Source organism: Puntigrus tetrazona, chromosome 14 (assembly GCF_018831695.1).
Source record: "Puntigrus tetrazona isolate hp1 chromosome 14, ASM1883169v1, whole genome shotgun sequence".
Lineage (NCBI taxonomy): Eukaryota > Metazoa > Chordata > Actinopteri > Cypriniformes > Cyprinidae > Puntigrus > Puntigrus tetrazona.
Window position 1 is genome coordinate 3032761 of NC_056712.1, and position 19626 is coordinate 3052386.

The 19626-nt window shown below is 39.6% G+C and overlaps 1 protein-coding gene across 1 annotated transcript in view; it reads right to left on the reverse strand.

Annotated features, from left to right (window-relative positions):
- Window positions 1–19626, reverse strand: part of LOC122357265 (LIM and calponin homology domains-containing protein 1-like) — a 159733-nt gene that overhangs the window by 65778 nt on the left and 74329 nt on the right. Inside the window, 1 exon segment of the mRNA XM_043256572.1 lies at window positions 12144–12254. Coding sequence (XP_043112507.1) covers window positions 12144–12152 — 9 coding nt within the window. The 5' untranslated portion in view covers window positions 12153–12254.

The window sequence follows — 19626 nt, forward strand, 5'->3', positions numbered from 1 at the left end:
GTGAAAACCATCCAAAAATGCCTAGGAACAAAAAAGGAAAAATTGCCAATGCACTTCAAGCAGTTCTTGCATCTTACAAAGTAACTAGTAGGAGAGCAGATGAGCTAGAGGCTGAAATTGAATGACTCCGTTTCGGGGTAATATGCTTAGATTCTCTGTAGAAGCATTGTCTAATGATTTGGAGGAAGCAAAATTTGAATGATGAAAAATTGCACAACTAAGAAACACATCAGTAAGACACCATTAGGAGTCATGGTGTGTAATTCAATTTCAGAAATGCTAGATTTCTGAATGCTAGACATGCAGCTTTCAATATTCTGATTGCACAGCTAGGTTCCCTATGGCACCAGTTCAAGGTACTACGACTATGCGTGCTAGTGAAGCTGGAGAAGAACTTATGACCTCTACCTTGGTCAGAGGTTTTAATCCAAATGAACTAGAAACTGTGATTAATATTATTTTATCCTGCCAAGTGAGATCCATTAGATTTCCTAAAAAAATTGGAAGAATATGCTGAGGTTTACAGATTTACAGATGGCGATGCATGTGTTCTGTTAAGAATATGTCTGCCTGACACAGAACTGCAAATAAGACCAAAGGAAAAGGGGCATGTAACGAATCCATATGATTCCATATGCGGAGTTTTAATGGAGACAGCAAACAAATCCAAACGTAATCCAAACTCAGCGTCAAATAATCAGGCAAAGGTTCAAACACAATAATCAGTCCAATCCGAGTCGTCAAGGCAAGGGGTAATCCAAAAAACAATAGTCAAGAAAAAACAGGCAATAGGTCAAAACACGATAGAAACAGACAGATAAAGAAACACTTGGTATGCTGAGATGAGCTGGCAATACTTCGCACCAGGCTGTTGTTTGGGCCTGGTTAAAATGGCCGCCAAAAGGGAAGTGGGCGTGGAGAAAGCAGAGGAAGAGCTGACAGTCAGTACTCTGGGGAAGGCTCCCTCTGCTGGTGTGGCGTTACAGGGCATTGCTTGAAGTCTTAGAGATTATGTCAGTTAACTGGGATAAAATGCATAAAATCCAAATGAGGAAAGGGGAGTATCCAGCTAAATTTTCAGAACGACTACTAGAAACTTTTAAAACGTTCAGTGGTAATCCTGATATTACTCATAATGATGTATGTTTCAAGTCTGCCTTGATTAGCAAATGTGACCCACTCACCCACTCTGCTGTGACAATTCTTGTGACACCTCAATATGATTATAGTGACATTATTGCTAAGATGACACAGTTTTACAACTGTTTTTCTTTTTCACAAAGAAAACACATCCTGTATCTGTAAAAAGTGCTAAGAAGCCATATCAGAGCAGTGGTCACGGAAATGAGAAAATCTTGAAAGTGGAGACACACAGGAGAGACCACCTCCTTGTAAAACTTATAATCTTCCAGTGTGCTACACATGTGGCAAAGAGGACATATTTCTAGGGGATGTAAATTTTCCTTAAGAAAACAAGTCAAAATTGACAAGCTGAGTAAAGAAAACAAGGAACGGCGCTCTCATATGGAGAAGCAGAGCTCTCAAACAATGTCTTTTTTCAGCATAAGGATGTAAGACCTCCTTAACTAATGTAGCACCAATGTCACGAGACAATAATGATAGACAAATCGTAAATATTGCTGTTGGAGGCTGATGCAATGATTGATTAGTGGATTCTGGTGCTTCCTTAACAATTCTTCATTCAGACAATCCCTCACACAAAAGTAAAAACACAATAACATTAGAGACACGATTTCTTCAGTATCACAAACAGATAACATGTCATTTCAGATTGGCAAAGATGATACAGACAAAGCCTGGCTCAGCAGAATCGGTGATGGTCGCAGTATCCTATGTTCAGATATTATGACCAAGAGTGGTTTGTTATTGACTAGAGCAACAATTGTATGACCGTTGTATTTGGAGTAATCCTCAATTGAAGACAAAGTTGTGAAGATTTCTGATGTACATGCTGTTCATGCAATAAAGAAGTCAGAGGATTATGATTTAGATACTTTGCCAGCAGTGAAAGATTCAGAACTATCAGAACTTTTAAGTAAAAACAGAGGGGTTTTTGCAAGATCTAAACATGATTGTGGCAGAGTTGATACTAGTCTAATGGAAGTGAAGATTCAGGGATGTGACCCAACCACCCTCAGACAGTATGAACCCAGGTGAAGCAAATCCATGTATACAACGTATTGTGGATTATTTATTAGAGCAGGGTGTCATCAAGCAATGCTTTTCCCCATCATTAGCCCCAATTTGTCCTGTTTGCAAGCCAGATGGTTCTTGGAGATTATGCATAGACTACAGGGAACTTAACAAATGTACACAGACTTGAGCACCTGTAGTGACTTCCACTCCCAATGTATTAGCATCTCTTTTACCAGAAGCTAGGTATTACTCAGCCCTATAGGTGTCTAATGGTTTCTGGTCAATTCCATTGCATCCAGAATGTCAGTATAAATTAGCTTTTAAGTTCAAAAACACTCAACACACATGGCAAGTTTTACTGCAAGGATTTGTAAGATCACTCAAGCTGAAATCAGAAGTCACTTATCTAGGCATCAAGATAAGTGAAGGGGGGTGTAAACCTAATTAACAAAAGGTGGAAATTATTCAGACTCCCAGTCCCAGTATCAGTAACAGCTTTGAGGTCATTTTAGGTATAGTGGGAATTCATTGAAGGCTTCACAGATATAGAAAAACCTCTGAACAGTATTCTTTCAGAAAGAAGAAAAGTTATTCTTTAGATTGGGGTGCGAATGATCAGACAGCTTTTGGTCGAAGCTCCAGCCTTATGCAACCCAGACAGAACACAATCATTTATTTTGCAGGCAGCTGCAACAGAGGATTCCCTTTCAGTCGTCCTCTTTCAAGATATACAGGAAGGTTTGCGTCCCATTGCTTATGCTTCTCAGGTACTTTCTCCAGTTGAAAAAGCTTTTGACTCCTACACAAGACACCTACTGTCCATTGGGCAATGTCAAATTTTGAATACATTTATGTTTTTTCTACATTGCATAGTAACATTGCATAGTCCACACACATCTCTACAACTTCTCTTAAATGAAAAAGTGAAGGGAGTATCCAATGCCAGGCTAGGCAGATGGACATTAGAGTTAGGGTTTAAAAATTTGAAAACTGTATACAAGCCCAACTCAATGCTTCCCTGGACACTCCTGTATGAAGGTACTCCACACACTTGTGAAGAAAAACAGATCCGTCCCCCTGAAAGTGTTTTTGAGGTAAAAGAAATTGAAGGAGCTATGGACGTGTATGTTGATGGTTCTAGATACTGGCAAGATGGGCAATATCATATAGCTTTTGCCATCTACTCTTCCCTAACCAAGAAATATAAAAGATTTGGCAATTAATTCTGACAGTGGTCCTGCCGATGACAGTAGTAATGCAAGAAAACCCCTTCTGGAATTATGACGAAACCTTTATCAAGGGGTGGAACAACATCCAATGGATACACATTCCAGTTTTAGTAAATCTAACAGCATGGTCTCCTGATCTGGATGAGCGTTGCCAGGGAGAGAGTGTAACAGAGGATCTGGTGACCACAGCATTCTAGAGATACCATGGAGCAGTAGCTACTAACTCGCCTACAGATCATCCAGCAGGATTGATTTGGGATGTAATAACCTAGAGCACTGTCAAACACTGAATGGCCGCTCTGTTATTTTTTTATTCCTCAGTTAGGAACCTACGTATGCTGTTTGATAGCAATCTTTCAAAAATTCCATATTACAACCTATGCTGTCAATATTAAATGTAATTCATACGTTTCTGACCTTGAGGTTAGACTATTTTAATGCTTTATTGGGTGGTTCTTCTACACGCTTGATAAACAAACTTCAGCTGGCCCAAAACGCAGCAGCTAGAGTCCTTACTAAAACTAAGTATGACCATATTGTCCCGGTTCTGTCAACACTGCACTGGCTCCCTATCAAGCATCAGAGAGATTTTAAAATTTTGTTAATCTTTATCTTAATTGTTTAAAATGTTGTTAATAATTATCTTAATGTTACGCTTATGGATGCAACAAAGAAATCTCTGTTATCTCTTTCTCTTATCTCTGTCTATAGACCACCAGGACCTTATGTAGATTTTCTTAAGGAATTTGCTGATTTTATTTCAGACTTAATAATTAATAAAGATAGAGCACTTATTATCTGTGATTTCAACATTCATGTAGACGACCCAAATAATACAGTAGGAGCTACTTTCATAAATTTATTATCATCTTTTGGGCTAAAGCAAAATGTAATCGGCCCAACTCGCTGTAAGCATACATTAGATTTAATTATTTCGCATGGCATCAATGTTTTAGACCTGGATATCTTACCTCTAAGTGATGATATCACTGATCATTTCCTTATATCTTATAAACTCTCTGTAAGTGAGATTAACCGAGCCGCACCTCGTTACCAACTGGGTAGAACCATTATCCCAACCACTGTAGATAAATTCACAAATAACCTACCAGACCTTTCTGACCTGCTCCGCAAACCTGAGAATGCAGATGATCTTGAGCAAATGACCAGCAGTATGTGCAGTATCTTCACTCGCACATTAGATACTGTCGCTCCCATCAAGTTAAAAAAGGTTAGAGAGAATAAAAGTGTACAATGGTACAACAGTCATACACACGCTCTAAAAACAGCTACTCGTTCACTAGAACGTAAGTGGAGAAAGACTAAACTAGAGGTTTTTAGAATTGCCTACAAGGACATTATGTGCATTTATAGACAGTCACTAAAAGCAGCCAGAGCCGAGCACCTCCGTAAACTCATTGAAAGCAACCAAAACAATCCTAGATTTTTATTTAGCACAGTGGCTAGATTAACAAATGATCGGTCAGCAATAGAACGCTGCACACCCTCTCAGTTAAGTAGCAATGACTTCATACAATTCTTCACTAATAAAATAGATAATATCAGACTTAAAATAACGGAAAATCAACCCTTAACTTTGTCCTATAGTCCAGCCTTACTCAGTACCCAGCAAATTCAGTTACAGTGTTTTGCAACCATAGGACAGGAAGAGTTAAACAAACTAATCAATAAGTCTAAATCTGCCACGTGTGTATTAGATCCTATTCCAACTAAATTTCTGAAAGATATATTACCAGCTGCTGGTGAACCTCTTCTAAATATTATTAACTCCTCCCTATCATTAGGTCACATTCCTAATCCATTCAAATTAGCAATTATTAAGACTCTGATCAAAAACCACAACTTGATCCTAATGAATTATCTAACTACAGACCGATATCAAATCTCCCATTTATATCAAAAATATTAGAAAAAGTTGTGTCAGCACAGTTATGCTCCTTCTTAAAGATGAATGACGTCTATGAGGAGTTTCAGTCAGGTTTTAGACCGCACCATAGCACAGAAACCGCATTAGTTAAAATCACTAATGACCTGCTCTTAGCCTCCGACCGAGGCTGCGTCTCGCTACTAGTTTTATTGGATCTCACTGCTGCATTTGACACTATAGATCATAATATTCTCCTGAGCGTTTAAACACCGCTGGTGTACAGGGACAGGCTTTAAAGTGGTTTAAATCATACCTATCAGACCGTTATCAATTTGTAGATATAAACGGAGACCGCTCTAGTATAATGCCTATAAATTGTGGTGTGCCTCAAGGATCAGTTTTAGGCCCCTTACTGTTCTCGATATACATGCTTCCCTGGGGAACATTATTAGAAAGCACGGGGTTAATTTCACAGTTATGCAGATGACACACAGCTATACATTTCATCTAAGCCTGATGAGTTATCAAAAATGTCTAAATTAACAGAGTGTGTTGAAGACATAAAAGACTGGATGACTAGAAATTTTCAGAGGTGCTTCTTATCGGCCCGAAAACATGTTTACAGCAAATTTCTGAGCTCAAACTACAATTAGATGGATGTGATATAAATGTTACTCCGACAGTTAAAGACTTGGGTGTGATATTGGACAGCAACCTGTCCTTCGAACACCATATCATTCATGTTACAAAATCTGCCTACTTTCATCTTAGAAATATATTGCTAAACTCAGACACATGCTCTCTCTCTCAGATGCAGAAAAGCTAGTTCATGCGTTCATGACATCTAGACTGGATTACTGTAATGCGCTGCTCGCTGGTTGTCCAGCATCTTCAATAAACAAGCTTTAGTTAGTGCAGAACGCAGCCGTCGAGTTCTTACCAGGACAAGAAAATATGATCATATAACCCCAGTTTTATCCTCCCTGCACTGGCTGCCTGTTAATTTCCGAATTGATTATAAAGTACTGTTACTGACCTACAAGGCTCTAAATGGTTTAGCCCCCATTTATCTGACCAGCCTTCTGTCTCGCTACAACCCGTCACGCTCTTTAAGATTTCAAAACTCAGGGCTCCTGGTAGTTCCTCGAATAGCAAAGTCCACTAAAGGTGGTCGAGCATTTTCACATTTGGCACCCAAACTCTGGAATAACCTTCCTGCTAATGTTCGGGGATCAGACACACTCTCTCAGTTTAAGTCTAGGCTAAAGACATATCTTTTTAGCCAAGCATACTCATAAAGATTCACATAAACCTATGCTACAGTACATTGTGATTCCCAATAGTATGAATGGCCGCTACGCTAATTATCCTTTTGTCTCCACCTTGGGATGCACATCCCGAGGCATCTAGGTACCGAGCCTCTCCAGTGGACCCCGTGAGGAGATGACCTTCCTGCGATGACATCGAGGAAAACTTAACCTTCCGTCTGGATTAATTCTATCTTGAAGTTTCTTGTATTGTAATTCATCCTGTTGTGTAATGATTTGCTTTTGTGAAGCTGCTTTGGAACAATAGCCATTGTAAAAAGCGCTATACAAATAAACTTGAATTGAATTGAATTGAATTAATTACTTATATAGCCCTGAACGGTTTAGTTCCTCAATACTTAAGCGAGCTCTTATCACATTATAGTCCTGAACGTCCGCTGCATTCTCAAAACTGGCTGTTTGATAATACCTGGAATATGAAAATCCACTGTGAGTGGCAGATTATTTTCCTATTTCCTATTTATCTCTAAAACCTATCTTACACATAACACACTAATACTCTTCTATTATTTAAATTCATTAAAGGACTGTTAGGCTGCATTAATTAGATCAGCCTGAACCAGGAACACTCCCCGTAACACACAATGTACACTAAAAGTAATCTGTTTTGTTTCTCATTCTGTTTCTCAGTTTGTAAAATTTAACTGGAAATTAAGTGCTGGGTGTAAGGCCAGCGAAGAACGGGCACAAACTAAGCCTGCTTTTTACCAAGTTTTTTTCTCTCCATTCTTTGGATGGGTTTTTGGTTCCTTGCCACTGTTGCACGATTATTGTCAATTTGATTACAGAGACTCTGCATTTAATTAAAAAAAGTTTAATTTTGTTTAATTATACATTACCACTTTATTCTCCTATTTGATACTGTTCAGTGCTTTGATAAAATCTGTATTGTTAAAAGCACTAAATAAAAAAAGCGATTGATTGGACTGAAGTTGACTGGACAATGCTTCAAATTAACAATGACCCAAAGCATACAGCAAAAGCAACCCATTCATTTTTGAAGGTAAAAAAGTTAATTATTTTGAAATAGCCATGTCAATCTTCTGATCTCAACCCGACTAAGCATGTATTTCACTTGCTGAAGGCATAACTAAATGCAATAAGACCCACAAAGAAAAAGTACAAATTCTCAACAAAATATAAAAAATTTACATTTTATTTTTGACTGTATTTATTTGTCCACTAAAGTTTGAGCTCCTGAAAATGGGGGGACTGTGTATAAAAATTATTAGCTTTTGTTTATTTTTGTGCAATGCCTTTAATGAAAGCTTAAAGTCCGCAGTTCAAATTAATCTTGAATGTTTCACTTTAATTCTATTACAGAGCCAAAATTATGAAAATTGTGTCAGGGTCCAAATATATATGGACCTAACTGTAAATGAATCACTTTGATTTATATAGTGCTTTTAAAAACATAGATTATGTCAAAGCAAAGCACATAAAATAAATATAATATTTACAATATAATCTAAATTTATACAAGATTGTCGAGAAAAAACTGTATGTGTTTAAATTGCTGCACCAATAAACTCTATTCATATAGTTTTCCATTAAACTAAATTATATTTGTACCAAATCATTAATAAAGTATTAATAATGTACATAATGACTTATATTTGTAGTGTGCTTTTACAGGAAACATTTGCCTTTCTTTGGCAAAATGAAACATTGTGAACCCTATGGTCCCTTTAGCTACAATATAGATCTTCTTTGTTTGCTTTGTATATTTAAACCAAAATCTTACTCCTCTATGTCAAATTTGTCATTTTACCTGTTTGTCGACTAAATAAACTGTATTAGACTGTGCCTTAAAGGGAATGCGATATGTTTGGTGAATGTACTACCTGTTGTACAAGATGCTAGGACTGTAGTTTTCCCAGTGTGTGGAATTTTGATATGTTGATTAAATAATCATAAAGTATTATAAAATATAAGCAAATAACATATGAGAGAATACATGCAATATCCTTATTTATGCCATTAAGTTTATGTTCATGTTTATGATTTCCGTGGATCAAGTCATTGCTGCCTCTTACAGCACTATTAAAGGCAGTGCTGTGTTAATTGAGCTTATCAAGTCACCAACACATAAGAAGGGTATCATAGTAGGCCGTGGCGGTGGTTTCTATGACTGCTGGTAAGTGGGTGCAGGTTAGAATGCTGAATCCATATGACCATAAGTCCATCAGTCTGAAAAAAAAATTCCAAGGAAGCAAACGTTCCTCTCTGGAGTGAAGGTCTCAGAATCTGCTTTGATAACTGTTGGCTAAATTCCCCCTTTATAAAGTAAGCATGTTGTGATGAACAATATATTCCGTACTAGAGCAGTGAGACAATCGGCTTGATGAGGAAAAGGGTGAAGAAAGTTGGAAATGGTGTGAAATGGAAATGGAAGTGTCAGGTTTGTCGACCATGTTGCAGCTGATCATTACCATCATCACTGAATTTTAACAAAGCTGTAACTAGACGCATGTGAACAGAAGTGGGTGACTAAGTTGGCATGGTACACATTTGACATCCAGTATATACCCGGCACTAACAACGTGATTACTGATGTGCTGAGCTGCCAACCGTTTGTCCCCAGTCATGTGAGTCATAGACTTGTGGCTGAACCTTACGATCATCTACTGGGAAAATCTGAACTGATATAAGAAGAAATGGTACAGGATTCGTTTTGGCTGGGCATCCATTAGAACAAGTTTCTGCTGTTTTTAAAGCTCATACAAAGGGGGAAATGGGAGTGGAAGGTAGATACATTTCCTTGTATCTGTGGATACAAGATGTCATACCTACCATGTCAGGAACATTTGGACTAATCAGGAGAAGGTGGTTCACAGGAACCTACCTTTACAAGCTAACTTCTTACCCAATGAAGAAAGGGATCACTGTTTGGAACTTCTGAACTGCTGGTAATAAAACTGATGAACCAGTTCATCAGTGGACAAGGGAACCAAAAATCTGAGTTCTAGTGCAGGATTTGAGCATATTCATGATGGTTTGGTTTCTGATATACTTCTGATATAGATGTGGAGGAAAGTGAAACTGACATGACAGGATCAGTACCATCTGTACTCCTGAAGAGACTGTTCAACCCCTTTTTGAAAATGGTTCACCCTGCAAGAACGAGGGCTGTCAGATTGGTAAAACCAATAGACATAAATCATGTCCCAGAAAACTCTCCTGGGTAGCTCCTCGCTCATCATTCTTAGGTCAAAAGCTTCTTAAGTCATTGTTACAAGTTCACTGTTTGTGTAATTCATCTGTGGTATTGTTTGAGTGGGATCAATGAGTATATGTGAGGCAGTGTTCCTGGCATATCTTTTTTTTTTTTTTTTTTTTTGCGCCTGACACTTGAGAGTCTGGCCAACTTACTTTTATCGCGTCCCAGTAATTTGAGAAACACATATGTTCCATGAAGATACTGTATTTATGAAAAGGGCTCCTTTCAGTCAGTTGCTGCCATCTGCTGAAAACTTTGCGTTTGTAGCTCTGTGTAGCTTCGCTTTTCTATTTATCACTCTCTGTTGTTTAAAGTGATCAAATATAACTTAATTCCCTCAATATTTTTGATATTATCTATTAAACTAATCTGACTAATTCAACTGTTTCTTATTTTGCTTTTAATCTAAAAACAACACATGTGTAATGCGTTCGCATTTGTAGCCAGTCATCTTATCACTTGTATTTCCACTCATTTTTCTACTTCACGCCTATTGTTTTCTTTTTCTGCTCAATTTTAGACAAGCTCGTCAAAAACAACAGAGGTAAGTGAATCATCCTTCACTCACTGTGAATAAATTACTTCTCCTGGCATTGTCACCTGCATCTCTTGCCACATGTATCGGTTATCTCTGTTGGCAACCAGGGATTCACATGTGATAAATGCAGGGAAATAGCAAGGCTAACATAGAAGTTTTTAGAATTAGAGACGCATCAAAAATTTAAATTGAAGACAGTGTGAGTGTGAGGGCTGTACATACTGCTTTAGACGAGACTAATTCAGCTGCATGGGCTCTAATGCCAGAATCGAACAATGTACATGACATTGTTTGATTCTGGCATTAGAGCCCCAAGGCAGTTGTGTAACCGTGAGACGTAATAGTCATGGGTTAAACACCCTCAAGACTGGAGCAAAGGAACCTGTCACATGAATAAATATAAAGAATATTAAAACAAAAACTTTTCATAATGTTACTGTTTTTTAATGTAAATGAATATTTAATAAACATACAAGACATGAGAGACATATTTCAAAAACATTAAAATAGTAATGTGTCTAATAGTAATAACTCATAGTACTGTAACGTAATAGTAATGTAACGTGTGACTTTTGGCAAGTACTGCATATAAAAAAGACATCCTCTCACTTTCAACAGTTTCCACCAAATTTTTTAATATGTGATCAATATCAAAAGCAGCAGTCAGTATCTGGCCTGGCCATAAGCAACTTTAAGTATTTCATCCTGAAGTTCTCAAACTTTCTGGGTGTTCATATGGTCACATGTGGTTTGGCTCGGCAGGACGATCAGCTGTACTTTCTGTCTTCCTGCACTGGCTTATGTGTCTTGCCTTGCATTACTGATGATGGCTTTCCTAAAGACAAAAGGAGAAAGCAATTATTTAACTTAAAGCACAATAGTTAAAATTAACACTATTATTGTTTAATATATCAGTACAACATTAGACAAGCTTAACAAGTGATGAAAAAAATGTTTATCATTAACTTTTGTGAACTACTGCAGTTAACTGTTACACTATACAGCATTCAAGTTTACAGTATACATTTCTATTATGGGTTACTCACTGAATTTATCTGCTGAAAGTTAGCTAGACAACTAATGTGAACTCATATTTAATTATAGCCCACACAACACTTGGCAATAAAATGGTAATAAAAGCTTGCTATTTTCACTAAACAACAATCAACACGCTAACGTAAATAAATAAAGTTATTAAAATGAAATTTCCTTACCCGAAATTTGCACTGATCCAAGATTTGCTAGTTGCTATTCTGCCATTCTTCATTGCTGCAATCCAGGCGTGGTTCTCGTAAATCTAATAGCTTTAATTTCCGATTATATATTGAATTAATGTTAGTTCCAGGCCAGAGGGAACACCCAAGCATGCAGCAAAAAAATCTAATTTTTTATTTGACAATATAAACAGCAGGATTAAACAAATTATCACGACCGCATTGTGCATCAGCGGCCTGCCGCCATATAGTTTTGAATGCTATCAAATTTTTTTTTTTTTAAAGGAAAGATTGCTATCGAACACCACAGCTATGTTCCTAAAAAACAACCTTTTTTTACTCATTATTGGTAGGTTCCTACTGCAAAACAGCACAAAAATGCTGCAAAAATCAACACTATATACTACTATAATAAGAAATAAAAAGTAAAGATTTCACTCTCAAAAAAGGAGAACAAGTTAACATTTGTCAGACTGATGTTCTGTTCTGTACATGCCACCAATTATATAAAAATCACATTTTTAATGTTAATGACAATAAAAATGCAAGCGGTTTGGATTTATTTTTACCTTTCTCATCTGTGACAGTAATCCCTCAAATTTGTGCAGGTCCAGGGTGGGCCCGTTGTATGTGGTGCTGCTTTTGGCTGCTCGGCCCAAGCAATAGATGTTGATTAAAACCTAAAGAACGCAGTGAAAATATTCCTCAGACAGTGTATCTTATTGTCTATATGCTCACTTATTCATTAACTAAGTGCATTTATTTCTTTTTAAGTAGAAAACACACACAAAAACTAAAGTGCTAAACTGTGATATACACTTTTAAAAAACAATAAACACAACAGTTTGCATCAGTATTTTTGAGTTGAACTTCTTATGAAATTACATTGTAAGTTGTAAGATCAAGATTATAATATAAACTTACACTGAAAAGTAAAGAAAAGAGTAATGGCTGCCTAACATTCTGCTTTATAATCAGAGGAAGAAATTATATTTTCAAATTATTTAAATAGAAAACTTAACCGCATGTAACCCTCATACCCTGACGAAGGGAACAGAGACATTATGTTGTGACAACAGACTGGGGTCTTGCTTGGAGCCCCGATTAGCTCTGATTAAGAGAATGTGCCAATGAAATTGGGCAAGTGTTTAACTAATCCTGAGCCCCTTCCCATCACATGGGTATAAATAGGCGACAGGTGTAACCACTCATCAGACTTCTCCGCTCCCTTCATCAGGGAATGAGAGTTACATACATAACCAAGACATTCACTGTCTGTCAGTCACTACAAATTATGTTGTGACAACAGACTGGGGTCCAATGGAAAAGGCCACAACCTGAACCTGTTACCACCTAATAGCTATGCAATTGTTGGCATGTCAGACAAATGTTATGCAAATAATATAACCCTCCCATTGCCCCAGAGCACCACTGACCTTGGTGCCCACAGGACCAGAGGTGAGTACATGACTACCTGAGAAGCCAACCCGCTATTCCTAAAATAGAAAAATGTCTACCAGAAGGACTTCCAACCTTCCAAGTGGGTGCTAACCTCTTCTATTTGTTGTACAGATGGCAGAAAATCGGGAAGCGGGCCTTCTCAAGAAGGATGCTACGGAGACCACATCCTGACCAAGAGGAGGTGACATGTGGAATGCTGGTATGTACTGACCTAAGGTTGAGGCAGTAAAGCATACACAATATCGCTGTGGCGGGTCCTATCCCAAAAATGAAGGAAGAGGAACAAATAGAAGCAGAGACAGACGGAACACTTTGTCAAGGGAAGACGTGAGTTTACCAAGAGAAAACTGGCTCTAGCAAAGCCTGGAAGGGGTCTTTTCTGCAAGAAGAACAGACTCTACTTTAAAGCATAGGCTTGCCTCGTAGAGGGAGCTCTAGCCTGGGTAATAGTGTTCCCCACAGCCTGTGGTTAAGGCTCAAGTCTTCTGTGTCCTTTCCAGGAGCCACACATGGAAGTTCCACAGATCTGGACATGGGTGACACACGGTGCCATGCCCTGAGAAAGGAGGTCCTTCCCCAGAGGAATGCACCAGGAAGGGCTGAGGAAGTTGAGTTCTGAAAACCAGGTCCAAGTGGGCTAGTACGGTGCAACCAACAGGACACCTCCAGCCCTCGTCTTGAGATGCTAAACAACCGTGCAGGATTAGTTAACCACTTGCTAAATTTTATTGTCGCTTTCTCTTAATCGGAGCTAATCAGGGCTCCAAGCAAGACATAACTCTTGATGGACAGACAGGGAACAGTTATTTTTAATTGCATTTTTTAAATGCTGCCTTAGAGTGCATTAAATATTCTTTGATCAACCCCAAAAACCCCAAATCAATGCCAAATTTTTAAATGACAGTGTACTATACAGTATATGGTGTATTTTTGGGGTTTTACAGCACTTTGAGTCCTTCACATGCAGAGCATCTGTAGTTAAACTAAAATAAAGAGCCAATCTGAATTCTACATTGAAAGTATTGCATAGTATTTATGATAATACTCCTTGACCACTTCATGATCACAAATCATCTGAAAAAAGCAGTGTTCTTCAGTCATATGCATTATCATTCAGGGGTCTACAATTGTGTGTGTTAAGAATAATCTTCTTGTTATTACAAAATATCAAAGGAGACATTTTATCATTCTGTTTACTGTTTCATCTTAAATAATGCACACTTTTGATTTACCTAGTCCTAGTGTACAGAACACATGTAATTGTGCAAGTTCAAAATTTAAAACCTTTGATGATGACAACATAATGAGATCTGAGAATGTTGAAAATGCAATGTAAAATCAACTTTACAAAAGCTAGCTGTTGATTTTGACTGAAAAAGAAAATATGAATTGGATTCATGCCCACAACTTATAGTAATTAGTTTAAAATATATATTAATGCTACAACGTATAAAGTTTACTGATATACACATATCAGTCTTGATTTACACATAAGATTTTATAAGATTTAAGATTTTAAGATATAAGATTTTACTTACATTTTTTTTTTTTAATTTCTTGTTGCTGTCTGGATCTCTGTGAGAAAGACCAAGAATAAGAAAAATATATAAGTGGACATATTATGTAACTCAATAATTTACAAAAAAGAAAGAGAGGTAACAGATGAGTAAGTTAAAACAAAGTTCAAAAAAGAGAGAAAAAAAAGGTGAGCATAAAACTTTTAAATCATCTAATGTTGGGGAACCTGAGTGTTTTGACTGGTGTGACTTGATTTTCAGTCTGCAGATTTTTAAAATGGCTTTGGCTTAAAATGTAGTAAAAATGTAAATACACTCTCAGGAAAAAAAAGATTCATTGGGATTCTTCACTCAACTCCAAGGAACATTTTATGCTAAAAGTGTTCTATAATGACAAGAAAGAACAATTCTTTAGGCTTAAGTTCTTTAGGCTATTATTGTCTTAGTTGTTACAATCACTGTCTCATCTTTGCATGTCTCATGTGCTATATGAGGGGGTGTGTCTCAGCTGGTGATCACAAGCTCCGTTTCAGCTGTAGCTCGTTACTAGGGTTATTTAATACCGGCTAATGCAACATAAAACGTTATGTTACCAGTGTCGTTACCAGTGTCTTATATGGGCGTTTCGCCACTCGAGTGAAGTTTTTTTATTCTTATTTTTTACTATTAATATAATATCAGCCCAAAACAAAATTCAAACTGCCAGTAATTTGAAAAATTTGAAAGATTTAAATATGGTTTTCAAAAACATGCTACATTTACTTTATTATTTTGGCACATTCTTGCTTTGTGCATACCGTGAGACTGTGCAACGCTACTTTTAAACAGTCAGTTTAAAAAACAATGCATAAATTGTGCCAAAGATTATGTAATTCAGGAATTTAAAAATATATCTTCTGTCTGGACCTTTAGACCAAATAACACAAATCTGGTAAAACATTTAAACACCCTTTTAAACAATTGTTTAATTGTGCACCTTAACACTATAACACAAGCAAAGAAACACACACACTAAAGCGGTGAATGAAATTCTATCTCTTTTGTGCACTCAGTTTGACTAACCAATCCTATTGGCAAGACAATCTTTTTGGTTTACTGTATTTTCAGTGTGCTGTCTCAAAGACCTCTTCATGCCTGATGGCTTATCCTCACTGAGAAAAACTACCGCACTCATGAACTTTGAGGGAGACATCTGAGACAACAGACTGTGCAGTGGACAAACACACCTTTGTTTAATATCTACATGTTGTGGCTATGAGGGAGAAAAGCTAAAAATATATGGAGGACGTTTGTATACTTAAAACCTTTAAATTGGCCCATGGAAACTATGTTTATTATCCAAATGAGGATAAACAAAAACTTCTGGGTTTTTTTATATAAAGCAACATTCCTTATGGATTTTTTTGGTGACCGATTCCAGTATCTTAGGGAGCAGGTAGGTATCGCAAAGACACAGTGCATATTCACTATTGTAGTCATTTCACCAATTCAAACCACATCAATCTCTGTAACTACCATCAATTTTCTATATACGCATTAATAAGTGATATATAATTGCTAATAATGACTAAGTTACACTAAAACTCATGCTGAAAAGTTAAACATTATTATATAATAAAGGTATGACATTTTGGACAAGAAATTATCACTTGGGCAAAAAAAAGAAAAAAAACCAAACAGGATGAGATAGTAGCCTAGACAAACATAGATAATAATAAATACATGCAGTTCACATGACTCTTTGGAGAAGCAGCAGTCTGTGTCATAAAGATGACCTAAAGCAGCTTGTGTCAGGACAGACGAGCAGACCCAATTGCAGAAGGAAAATAGTTTATTTGAACAATTAAGGGTTTGTGTAATAGTCCAACAAAAAGGGTGAAACAGCTGGCAGTCGACTCCAGCCACAATCCCAGCTGCAGAGGAGGTGAAGGATAGCTCATCAAACTGACTCAATTCGATGGGACGGCGTGTGAACCAGACCCAACCGTGGGGCGGGAAAAGGTGGCCGGTCAAAGCGGGTGATGAGAAGCCTCCCACTGTAGCCACGTGACAGCATCCGCTCGCTAGAGGACCGAGACGGGTACTGGCACCTGAAGGTCGTCGGTGAGAGGAGAGTACTGAGCTGGGTAAAAAGTGAACTGGAGAGATGGGAGCAGAAGATGGGGAAAACGAGAAACTAACAAAATAAAAAGTCAAAAAGGCAAAAGACAGCACTAACTAGACTGAAAACAGGACTAAGACTGGACAAACAAAAAACTGAGCTAACTAGCAAACTGGGGTTCAGAGTCAGAATGAACTAACATCAAACGACGGACTGACAAAGGACAGAAAACACAAGGAGATTAAGTAGGGAGGATAATTGACAGAAATGGTGGAAGAGGCATTAGTGTTAAGATGGAAGCGAATAACAGGCTTAACCCTGGATACATGAAAACAGGGTGTACCCGACCAAGGAAGGAAGGTAACTTGAGCCTAACAACCACCGGACTGAGAATCTTGGTGATCTGGTATGGACCTATGAACCTGGGTGCCAGCTTGCGAGAAGTCGCCCTGAGAGGCAGGTCCTTGGTGGAGAGCCATACCTTCTGACCACAAATGTAGTGAGGAGCTTGAGTCCGATGACGGTCGGCTGCTGCCTTGGTGCGTCTAGAGGTCTGGGCCAAGTCCCTCCTGGCCTTATTCTAGGTCTTACGACACCTCCGGCTAGAGCAGACGGCTAGAGCAGACGGCACCGCAGCGTCGAGTTCCTGGATGGGAAACAAGGGGTTGATAACCAACAGAACATTCAAAGGGTGACATACCTGTGGATGCCACTGGTAGAGTATTGTTGGCGTACTTCTACCCAGGAAAGCTGCTGACTCCAGGAGGCAGGATTACGGGCGCCAGGCAGCGGAGTGCTCTTTCAAGATCCTGGTTGGCTCGCTCAAATTGACCTTGACACATTGACTGAGGGTGATAACCTGAAGACAGACTCAGAGGCCCCGATCTGTCGACAAATTCTTGCCAAAACCGGGAGAAAACTGGGGACCCCGATCAGAAACCATGACCGCAGAGGCAACCCATGGAGCCGGAAAACGTGGTCGATAACCAGTAGCGCGGTCTTCTTGGCTGAGGGGAGTTTGGGGAGGGCAATGAAATGGAACGATTAGAAACTATCCACCACCGTAAGGATAGCGGTGTTGCCCTTAGAGGGGAAGACCAGTAACAAAGTCCAAGGCAATATGAGACCAAGGGCGGGTGGGAATAGGGAGGACATAACAGACCTGACGGAGGCTGGTTAGAGGTCTTCGCCTGGGCGCAGACTGAGCAAGCCAACACAAACTGCCTGACATCCTGGCCTATAGATGGCCACCAAAATCGCTGACGGATGGCTGCCAACGGTCTCCTGACTCCCGGGTGACAGGTTAGCTTGGAGTCGTGGCCTACTAGAGAACTTCAGAGCGAAGGGGCTCAGGAACGAACAACCGACCCGCTGGACACCCCACAGGAACAACCACTCGACCGGCCTCGCTGACAAGTCTCTCAATCAGCAAAGTAAGAGCCCCCACAACCACCCCATGAGGGAGGATTGGGTTGGCAGAAGCCGCTTCTCCCGGGACTCAAAGGCGAGACAAGGCATCAGGTTTGACATTCTTGGATTGAAGAAAAGTGCCCAGCGAGCCTGCCGAGAACTCAGCCTCTTGGCTGAACGGATATATTCTAAATTTTTGTGATCCGTCCAGATCAAAAAAGGCTGAGTGGCCTCCTCCAACCAGTGACGCCACTCCCCCAAGGCCAGCCTGACTGCCAGCAGCTCCCTGTTGCCGGCGTCGTAATTCCGTTCAGCAGGGTTCAGAGGGTGCAAAAGAAAGCACAGGGATGTACTTTCCCATCCTGGGAGGAGTTGGAACAAGACAGCGCTGACCCCAACATCTGATGTGTCAACCTCAACAATGAATTGTCTCTTAGGATCTGGAACAGAGTGAACAGGAGCAGAGATAAACCAGGACTTAAGATTATCAAAGGCCTCATGAGCCCGAGAATTCCATACGAAAGGTGACTTAGTAGAGGTGAGCCCAGTTAAGGGTGCAGCCACCTGGCCAAAATTCCTGACAAACCACCGATAAAAATTGGCGAATCCCAGGAATCGCTGCAAAGCCTTTCTAGAGTCGGGTACTGGCCATTCAGCGACTGCCTTAACCTTGACAGGGTTCGGTTTAACCTCCCCTTCCGAAACAATGAACCCAAGGAATGAGACCGACTTGGCGTGGAACTCACACTTCTCCGCTTTGACAAAGAGCTGATTCTCTAGCAAATGTTGGAGAACAAGGTGAACGTGGTGGGTGTGTACCTGGAGAGAGGGGGAGACAAGGATGGTGGGCACTCGATGCTCTGGGAGACCTTGGTGAAGTCCCCCGCTGACCATGGCAAAAGACGCTTTCGACAAAGTTGGATCCGGGACTCGATGCGTAAGGCCAAGCTGATAAGGTCCTCCAGATCTGCCGGGGTCTCCTGAGCTGCCATCTCATCCTGGATCTGAGGATCCAACCCCTCCCGAAACAAAGCACGCAGCGCACCCGCATCCCACTTGCACTCAGCGGACAGTGTTTTGAACAGAATGAGGTAGTCAGTGACGGTTTGATTCTTCTGACGGAGTCGAACAAGCTTAGCAGCCGCCTCATCTCCCCTGACAGAACGGTCAAACAACTTTTTCATCTCCGTGCTGAAATCAACAAAACTGGAGCATATAGGTGACTGAGCATCCCACATGGCTGTCCCCCATGCTCGAGCCTTGCCGGTGAGAAGAGTGATGACGTAAGCCACCTTAGTTTGTTCAGAGGCATAACGACCTGGCTGAAGAGCAAATACCAGAGAACATTGGACAAAAAGGCTTGGCAAGAGTTTGGGTCCCCGTCATAAGGAGGTGGATTGTTGGCATGTGGCTCAGGGTTGGAACGAATGTGGGATGAGACTCGTATCTCCTGCTGAAGATCTTGAACACGGCCGCTTAAATTAGCCAGTTGAGAGGTGAGGGAATCAACCTCCTGAGAGGTAGTTGAGAGCTGACTGGCATGACACCCAATCATAGCACCCT